The sequence below is a fragment of the Branchiostoma floridae genome, chromosome 4 (assembly GCF_000003815.2).
Source record: "Branchiostoma floridae strain S238N-H82 chromosome 4, Bfl_VNyyK, whole genome shotgun sequence".
In the NCBI taxonomy this organism is placed as follows: Eukaryota; Metazoa; Chordata; class Leptocardii; order Amphioxiformes; family Branchiostomatidae; genus Branchiostoma; species Branchiostoma floridae.
Genome location: NC_049982.1, coordinates 11943554 through 11953745, shown reverse-complemented (window position 1 = coordinate 11953745; position 10192 = coordinate 11943554). Strand labels below are relative to the sequence as shown.

At 40.3% G+C, this 10192-nt stretch overlaps 1 protein-coding gene across 5 annotated transcripts in view; it reads right to left on the bottom strand.

Moving 5' to 3' along the window:
- Positions 1-93: 93 nt before the first annotated feature.
- The window catches only part of LOC118414726 (alpha-adducin-like), a 39480-nt gene continuing 29381 nt past the window's right edge, over positions 94-10192 (bottom strand). For 3 of the 5 annotated variants that reach the window (XM_035818929.1, XM_035818927.1, XM_035818928.1), the window contains exons 6-16: positions 10025-10168; positions 9526-9624; positions 8879-9067; positions 8466-8744; positions 8123-8230; positions 7685-7771; positions 7323-7482; positions 6771-6914; positions 5906-6082; positions 4858-5042; positions 94-3700 (exon numbers count right to left, since the gene is read on the bottom strand). In XM_035818929.1, coding sequence (XP_035674822.1) covers positions 3611-3700; positions 4858-5042; positions 5906-6082; positions 6771-6914; positions 7323-7482; positions 7685-7771; positions 8123-8230; positions 8466-8744; positions 8879-9067; positions 9526-9624; positions 10025-10168 — 1662 coding nt within the window. In that variant the 3' untranslated portion in view covers positions 94-3610. The remainder of the gene's footprint in view (positions 3701-4857; positions 5043-5905; positions 6083-6770; positions 6915-7322; positions 7483-7684; positions 7772-8122; positions 8231-8465; positions 8745-8878; positions 9068-9525; positions 9625-10024; positions 10169-10192) is intronic. The other 2 variants (XM_035818930.1, XM_035818931.1) reach the window with 2 other exon arrangements.

The window sequence follows — 10192 nt, the reverse complement described above, 5'->3', positions numbered from 1 at the left end:
AAGTGAAGTTTTATCACATGGAAGGCATTCTCACAAGTAACCTTACAGGTAGAAGCTTGGGACATGCAAACATGCAAAACGAAGACAAGAGGCTTTAAGTTTCTTGCAGATTTATTTCACAGTGACACGTTAGCTACAATAGCTGCACATCATGGTCATGTATACAGGTCATCATTCCAGGAGGAAAACAAACAGTGTTACTTCTTATATAAAGTCTATGGTGATAAAAAGTCTTGTTTGTCAACTTGTTGACAACTTAGAAAGCCTGGTATATAGTCCTTCTGTCCATCCTGGGTCTTTGGTCATACAGAACTAATCAAGCTGGTATCATCCAACAAAACTGATAGCACCTCGCCCTGTAAGGAAATACATGGATGTGACCAGTAAGACTCTGTGTCTGTCATTCTACGCTACACAAAAAATTGCTCGCTGTCCATAAATCCTGTGAGAAGTTGACACCATCCTTTTTGCAACTACTTGGTGTAAAACTGTCAAAAAAATGAACACGATAAAAAAGACAACTCAGAAAGTTAAAGCTTTGAGCTAGTTGTTCAGTTAAAAACTTATCACTTTAATTAGCTTTGCAGAATTCAGTATTCACAAATTATACATGTAATTTTACACCTCTCTTGGGCTGGGTGAACCTATAGAGCCCAAGGGAGTGTGCCAGTTATGCATTTGGCACATAGCCATTATGACCTCTGACTACCATCACTTATCATCCCTCTTGTTAGTGCAATGTTAGAATCCAGATTTATACTTGAAATGCATTGTGAAGAGGGCTGTAGTGGTCAGAGGTCATTGATCACAAGATTAGCAAGGCTCTCTTAGTGGTATTGACTTACTAAACAATTCTACCAGCTGCAACAACCAACCAATCGTAGGTCTTTACTCACTAAGGTTATCCAATCAGAGATGTCGACAGGCAACACAGAAACATCTCGTTCTGACATGTTTAAAGTTTCATCAAAGGGTAAGGTAAAATCTTAACTACAGTCATGCCTCTAGGCTACACTATGACATGATTGAAAGTCTATGCATTACATGTCTTCATTGTCATGCATCATCTCACTCACACATACACAGCACTAACTACAGATCCACATGTTCAATCCCAAATTTTAGTCACAAGTACTAATAATCAGGTGCAATTTCTGTTGATACATTCAACAGAACCTGACACAACATACTGTTTTATGTGTTTGGTGCACACTTTGGCAGAGGTACATCATTTGAAACAACAAAAATGCAAAAGCAGTGGAATAAAACATTTTAAAGCTGCATGTCTAAAAGCGGTTATCAAGCTCTTCACACAAAGAGATTTACATTGCACAACCTACATAGAATTATGTTTGTGGTCATTGTACTCTACCATTGCCATGTGGAACATTTGTTTCTTCAAAAGAAGGAGTTCATAACAGTGACATCAAGCTCATCTTCAATAGTTACCCTTATTTCCATACATCCCTCTATTACAGGCTCTACTGCAAGACATAGACGTAATTTGCAGACAGACATCATAAGCGAAGCAAGGGAGGGTGATTCAATTTGACATGAATTCACAGCTCGAATTCAGTTTGCTCACTCGCACACAACACACTCACTCACGGACTGAGAATATCTTGACATATCAGTACATTGTGGTTAGTTCAGCTGAAGGCAGCATGTCATTGGCAGCAGATGTGAAACTATGAAGTCACTATGGTATACAGGGTCAGACGAGTCAGGAGCCAATCATTCTAGGTCTAGTACAGGCATTAATCCTCAAATCTCACACAGGAAGAGTCTACAACAGAAGCAACAAGCTTGGTGATGAAACACTTGCTATGGCAATAGTGATGACTCGAACTGGCAAAACCTCTAATATTGCTACAAAAAACTGTTTGGCTATCTCTATACATATTGTCAATGCTGTAGAATTCATGTAGCACCACAAATATGCAGACCTCTCCACAATCATCAGACGTAGCCACTCCTGTCTTTTTCTCTTGACAAACTCGTCACAAGACCTTTCTCCTCGACTTGACCTCCCTACATGACCCCAATGTCACCTTGGCTTGGACAGCCTGTTGTCATACCCATAGTGATTTGCTTTTAAAAACACAGTGCACACATAAAGCCATGCATGACTGGCTTTTTTTCTTGGATGCTGCTCATTTGAAATCACATGCTGTGATTTTTTAAAATACAAAATGGGTGAACAAAGAGTGCCAGAGCCCCTCTGATGACCTGATGAAAAACTCCTGGTGTCTTTTCTTTTGATTGTAAAACAGTATGCCGAAACTCTGTCCTTCGTCAAAGTCAACTCACCGAGATGTGTGAGTTTTCCTCATTCTCTCAACACTTACACACACATCATCATACAAGTCTACAACTAGTGGTGTGGCATCTACAATTCTTCCTGTAACTTGCAAGGAGCTATTGGAATCTGAAAAGCTACATGACAAAGAAGCAACAAATCAATTGCAGTATGCCTTGCACATAATTTCCACACTGTACAAAATGAGAAAAAAATCACTGAATAGCACTCCTTACCAACTAAAGAGAAGGCAAGGGATACTTGATGTGATGTTTTTCTTGTACTTAAAAGTAACACTTTTTTTTACCATCTGTAGAGTTAGACCACCCTGACTGTGTGCAGGGTAGACAGATTTTTTTTTGCCTTTTGTGGCTATAATCATTTTTTTTCTAAGCTACACGTAGTACATTATGGTATCCTTACATCATAACATTGATGACTTTGGCAAATTCTTCACAAGCCTGACTAAGCTTGATTCAGGGTACGTCTGAACAAAACATCCTGCTTACATACTGAACATGTAGCTATATTGTATACAACACTTAGCCCAAAACTGAAAAGTCAAATTCTTCATAGTAATAGTTAGATTTCACTACTAAATACTTTTTTGAGGTGAAAAAACTCTTTTCAATCAGCATACAATTAACACCTGTATTAATGCAAAATCAATGATAGGTATTGAAAAAGAATAAACATCTGATTTTGTTAAGAAATCTTAAAAAATGTTGTCTTTCTTACAAATACCATGCGTTCTGGGCCAACTAAGCAGACTTGGGAATGTCCATATACCATCCATGTTTTTGAAGAGAAAAACGGAAGAAATCCAAAACATGTACAAAGACCTTTCAAAACCCTATTAGACAATTTAAAAAGCCAACATAAGGTGACATCATATACTGCCTTCCTTGGTGGTACCAGAGAACATGTATCCATTCAAAAGTGTTAAACCATGGTAGCATATACAATATACATGTACATTCCTGTCCACCCCTCCAGATTGAGATGGCTACTGGTTTCCTTATGGCAAATCATTGCTGACCCATGGATGCACAATACTTGAATTCACAATTGATTACGAGTACTACCAGCTTAATTGTCTTAAGCATGCAGCTCTGCGTAACAAAGAGAAGTACTCCCCTTCACAGCCTACCCCTTCTTGCCAATGCACTCGACTACAGGGGCTGCAATGCCCCCTACAGCAGCTAGAAACCCCCCAAAAGCCTATTATTTCACTTTGTAGGCTGTTATGTATTGTAGCACCCAACATAGTAATTCTTCTAAAGGTTCATTTCTTGGTGGGTGTATCCTTGCTTATTCCTTGTCTTTCTTCTTGTCCTTCTTCTTGCTCTTGAGGAAGGATGGTGTTCGGAGTTTCTTTTTCTTCTTGGTTGGGGATGTCTCCTGCACAGCAAAAAAAGTCATATTCATCATGCACATAAGAATTGGTACTTTTCCGATGCTAAGGAAATACTGAAGACTTGTGATGCCTGACGCTCTATCAGCTGGGTGAATGTTAGGCAACTGTCAAACAAATATAAAGAAGCTTTGCACAAAATCCTTGATGAAATCTCTTCCTTATTCTACAGATGTGTCATCTGCGACTGTTGCAAGTAAAGCTGCTCACTAAAATCTTAATAACAAAAACAGAGGTTGAGGGCAACTCAAATGTACATTTGCAGTTAATGCTTTCCACAACTATGAAAAGAAAACTTCAAAAATTTCATTCCAGCAAATGTGTCCTGAACAGCCTCATCAAAGCGTCTTTGGCTTACAATTTTCCATGTTACCAAAAAGTAATCCTTATGTTTTGCAAATCTGCAACAGACTTATCCTCCTTGCTGTAGAAAATCTACAGACTTGGCAACAGATGGAGACATTTTACTTCAAAATAGTAGATGTCAAAGCTGTCAGTATATGATATTGCCAGAGGAGTAGTAAGCGCAACCTTTCAAGGTCTGTTTCTATAACTATTCAGAAGAGCACAGAAAAAACAACGCAATTTTTTGATATGCAAACAAGGCAGTTCCACAAACATAAAAAAAAACATTTTGCTGCCATGCCACTATAACACAGAGTAAGGTGTAAAGAACCATGTGACTTGTGGCAATACCAGAGACTGACATGCTTACCTGGGGTGACACACCCACAAAAGATAGACCTACACAACTATGAGAAGACATCACAGATGAGAGGTAAGTAGAACCAAATAATGTGAAAGGGGAAATTCATTTCATTCCAATTCAAATAAGATTGAGTGCAGAGTTGAGTGTCACCCTCTGGACAACCCAAATTGAATTTCTTTTTTTTTGTTTTCACTCAAGCATTTGGAAGGTTCATTTAAATTTAATAGAGTGTACATGAAAGTAGAGTTTGTAGTGAGAGTTTGTGCTGTGATGAAGTGGTAAATGTAAATGGTGGCAAACTGTGTGACGTCTTGACCACTCAGTGGTGAAAATGAATCATGAAATGTTGAAGGATACCTCTCTAGATTCAGCTAGAAGGAGCATGGAAACTTGTATGATGTAGCCTTGGACATAAACCCCATGGCTGAACAGTACCTTAGTTGGTGAGGACTCCTTGCCGCTGGCGTTGGGTGTTCCCTCTGATGACTCCTCCCGCTCTCCGGCCTCTGCCGCCTTGTCCGGCGACCCGCCTGCTGGGGCGCCCTGTCCGTTCACTGGGCTTCCCGCTGGAGACCCTGGGGAGGCAGGGGACAGCCGCTTCGGGCTCGCAGCTTTGATTTCTGGACAGGAATGATGGAGCAACAGTTAAAATCACAGGCAGATGACAATCTAAATGTTAACCCCGACTTGCATTCAATTATTTATGGTAGCTTTTGATCAAATACTTTCATCAGAATGCAGGAAAATACATTCTTACTGCAAAGCTATGTAACAGCTCACAACTATTTAGCCTCCAAGAAGTATGGATGAAAATCTGCTGTCAGACCTGCTGTGAACTAAACATCATTGAAATTGTACCAAATCAACCAAATCCTAGACTTACCTGACACAACCTTAACATTGATTTCCACTGTATAATCATTGTTAACTCGATTTTTTCAATTTGTTTTGCCTTGAAAATGTCAACAATAGTCTTATCAGCTTTAGTTGTAACTTGTTCAAAAAGCAGCATTACCCTATCAAAGTGCTTTAGTTCATTGTAGCCATGTGCACAAGGGATAACAAATTATCTACATTTAAATGTTATCACAATGCTTGGCTTATTTTATCCACTGCTAAAATTGACCTTTAGCACATGGGTGAAACAAACCAATCAACAATTTTCATATCAAGTTGTAACGAATCAAAAGACTACAGAATAGTCAATTGGTATGATAACCCCAACTGACAATTTGATAGATTTATAGATTGGTATCATCAACTTGCTATCAGTTCGTCTCATTTGTCAATTAGCAATGATTGGAGCTTAATTCAAAGTGCAGTTTAATCTAATTTACTATTGATTAAGAGTGGTGCTTGATTTCTTCAGTAATTAATTCTGTTCCGTGATAGTTTAGATTTATTGACTTAAGATCAACCTTGTTCACTACTGAGTTAGAAAGGATTGATCTGTTTTTCGAGCCGATTGCCCTGTGACAGTTACCCTGTTTTACTGGAGGCTCAGGAGGAGGTTCAGATACAGGCTGTACGGAGGGTTTAGGTTCTGGCTCTTCAGTAGAGCCAGCAGGTCTGTTTACCACGCTCTCCTCCTGAGAGCTGTGAGACGAGGACGAGTGACGTTTGGTAGGCGTTTTGCGTTTGATGCTGGCAGCTCGTAACTCTAGATAAGAATCAGGAGAAGTTATGGCATGTAGGTATACACAGGCTTACTGCTTCTGAACTACATGTACCTGTGTCGTGCCTGAATTCTGCCTCTCATAACTGTGGCAAGAATACTGCGCATACCCTACAATTTGGCAAAATCTTATCATGGAAGCTTATCTGTGTTGGTAGTAATCATAGTGCAATGCTAAACTTTCTTCCATCTTTGAGTTTAGCATTTTACTTTGTAACAAGTTTGTCTTCTCTAAATCATGTCTGCACCTTTTGATCTAATATTACACATTTTATTGCTCCCTCATTGTTTCCAACATATCAGAATATTGTCCGTGAATATACTGTTTATACCAAACATTTCTTTTCGGTCACAATTCCATGCTGCTTTCAGAAGTAATTGGGTTTATTTAGCAGTAAAAAATTTCTTTTTTCCCTCCACTTGCCCAGCTCTAATCAACAGCTACAATAAAATTGAAGGCTAGCAGTCCAAATACAGGGTTTTGAGTTGCACAAAAGATTTTATAGCTTATGGTCCTCTCTAAATCTCTCATGCTGTTAGTATTGTCGATAACTATTTGATGTACTGATATTCTGCAAAATGCTCCATTGTATCCTTTCAACTAGCATTCTTACAACATTGTCAAAAGGCAACAGCAAGAGAAGCCAAGCAGTGGTTTGCCTGCCATGCTGACCTTCCATGAGTTTCTCATGTATCTCCGCGTCTTCGCCCTCTCCAGACTTGACCACGGTCAGGACGGTCTCCTTCTGTACCGTCTTCACCTGGCCATCGATCACCACAGTCTCCACGGTTGTCGTGGTGATCTCACCGCCCACACCTGCAGCACACACGCAGCCATGTCACATGCAGAACCATGCAGGGGGTGGCAAAACCACAGGCTTGAGCATGACTCGTCAACTTGTGGGGAGGGGATTGAAATAGGACACCATCGCACTGTATACTTGTTGGTATCTTTCCTCAAAAGGAATTTTTCATTTTTGAAGGAAATGTCACTGGTTTAATTTCTGAACAAAGGGTTGGTGTCAAATCTAGTTCAGCTCAACACTGCCAAAGAGCAACACCTTTCAATTCTCGTAGGTACTGCATGTTAAGCCCTTTTTGATAGAATATAAGGTATAATGTGAACTTACTGAGTGTCCTATTCCAAGACCCAGATGTTATTATGGACAAACATTCTGCACAGACACAAGCATGTAGCAACAAGGAGACCCTGTATACAACTAACCTCTTTGCTTCTTCTCCACTTCCTTGCGATACTCTTCCAGCTCCTTCTCTGTCATCTTCTCAAATGGATTTGGACTTTGTAGCATTGGGAACACAAATTCATCCTGGAACTCCTGCTGAATTATACCCTTTGACCCCGCATGAACAACAACCTGGTCACCCTGTAAGTTAGAGGTAAACAAAAGCAACACCGTGAGCATGTTTGGCTGTACCAAAATCTCAAACTCAAGATACAAGTCAATCCAAAATTAGTGAGTGAAGGATTGGTACATGGTAAGCAAATTAAGTGAATATTCAAGGAGTTTATCTTGAAATACATTGAAAATTCAAGGATATACTGCAGACATAAATAACCAGACTTACAGAGGCAGTGGCTGCCCAGGGCATACCGTGCAGAATATTCGACTGAGGGCCTGAAGACAGTTTGTCTGCAACCCGCTTGTCCTTCAACTGTAATACACAATAAATACAAATTGCATTTGTCAAAAAGGGCTAACAAGTGACAAGAAATGAAACATTCGTGTCATACTTCATCCATATTCAAGGTCCAACAAACAGCAATATGTAAAATTTTGAAAAATATAATAGATAATAAAATGTAATACATGTAGATCTGATGCAGGTGACAACACCTGAGGATGTTTACAATTCTTTCTCCGAGTTGAATATTGCTGAACAATCTAACTACTTCTCTGAAACCCCAGACAGATATCATACATACAAGTGTCTCATGCTTTTCTAAAGATGACATTACAGGAGTGTCTAACTGCAAATATTGTTAAGAAACTTCATCACACTTACCACTTTGACCTTGGTGCGCACATCCTCCTCAGGTATCCCTGTGGGGACAAAGGCATTGGGGTCCACTTTGATGATGGTGCCTTTGCTGGGGGAGTCCTCTGACACCCACTGTAAAAAATCAACAAAGAAGTTTGATGTCACCTTCTTCAACAAGTATAACAAAAATAGTCCCAATATGTTGATGCTTTAAAGCTATAAGGAGATACCCATGAAAGACCTGATTGTTTGTGGGTTTGTGACATTGTGACAGGATAAAAAATTTTGTTAGTGTTCAGAACATTATCACAGAGTCACACAGACACTGTCAATAGTTCACTGAGATGCATTTTGTTCAGGAACCTACCCTGGTCACTGTTTTTGGTTCCTCTCCATCTCCGTTCTGATCCACCTGCACCTGCACCTTGGTGTACACATTTGGGGAGTGCAGCCACTTGGTCTTTTCGCCCTGTTTCCGGTCCATGGCCCGACGTGCCGGCGAGAGGATGCCCAAGTCGTCGTCGTGCCCTGCTGTTTCCGTGAATCCGGAGGCTGATGGAGGAATGGCGACCTCATCATTGCTCTTGCCTGTGCCGGGCAGGTGGCGCACTACCGGCTGGTGGTAGATGTACCCAGTCTTGTAGCCCTGCAAACACCAGGTAAGGGGACTTGTTAGGCACTGTATCAACTATGAGAATGCCTGACTTGCCTTTATAAACCAACTGATTGTGAGACTTTAGGATTTATGTATCATCTTAATACATTGTGTTTTGTGCTTACCGAATTGTCCATCTGTCTCATTAGTGCCTCAAACTCTAGCTCTCCCTTTTTCCACTTGTAATGCTTCTCTTCAGTGGCCTTGTAGTGTGCCGTGTCCCCGCCGCCCTTCTGCTCCTCACGGGGCTCCTCCCGTAGTGCCGAACGGTCCAGAACAATCAGGTTATCCAGTCCCGCAGGCATCGCCTTCAACTAGAACAGCAGGAACAAAACCATGGTTGTAACTTAGAGAAATGTCAGGTTTGCATTTTCATTGCCTTTAACTACAGCAGCAGGAACCATGGTTGTAACTTGGTTTACCCTTCCAGAGTATTAAACAGTAAACATTTAGTTGCAATTGCACTCAAAAATTAAAGCCTTATGTCCCACATGGGATGAAGAGGATAACTAAGTAAGTAAGCAAGCACTCAAAAACATTGCAACAGGAAAAATTATCAATGGAGACATCACTACTATACATCTTTACTCTAAAAACAAATACCTCAACAACCAACATAGTTATAACTACATACAAAATTATTTGGTCTGTTGACAAAACATTTTGGTGCAAGAATGAGCTCTTAACAGGGATGAGGTAAAACCCAGCTACACTTTTATTGAATATCCTTTATAACTGCTGGAAAGTGAACATAAGTTGTGTCTATTCATACCTGTATCTCACAAGCCTTCACAGTGTTGTAAGCAAGGTACCAGGCTTCCTCTATCGTCCCTGCACACACCAGTACCCCATGGTTTCTCAGTATCAGCACCTGTGAACATCGCAATACAAAACATGTTATAGACCTGGTGTAAATCAGAAAAGCCTAATACATCATGATGCCAACTATATAAATAATCATTCTTTGCAAAAGAAACAAATCATGAATGGTTTAGACTCTGCTAGAGTAAATCATGATTAAATAGCAATTTGGCAGACCCATAACCTACAACCTGGAATGACTCTGGAGTGACCATTACTCTTCTGGGGTTCTTAATAGACATTTGACGCTTTCATTACGTTTCAGGAGATCAGATTGTCTAGATTACTGGTACAGTGTACATTATTGCACAGGACCTGCAAGATGAATTGTTTTTAGGCAATGCGCCCACATATAACAGTAACTACAAAAACCTGAAGGACTTTTCTTTGAATTGCGAGTCCCTTCTTACCTTGTTCTTTGGTCCCAGGCTCCTAGCGATGGTGTCTCTTTCATTCTGGTCGACTGGAACGCCACGGTAGTCATAGTAAGAAACCTCTCCAATCAACAGGGCTTCGTGGGATATCGGCATCAAGCCCTGCTTGGTGGCAGATACCTGAGAACAAGAAACACATGCAAA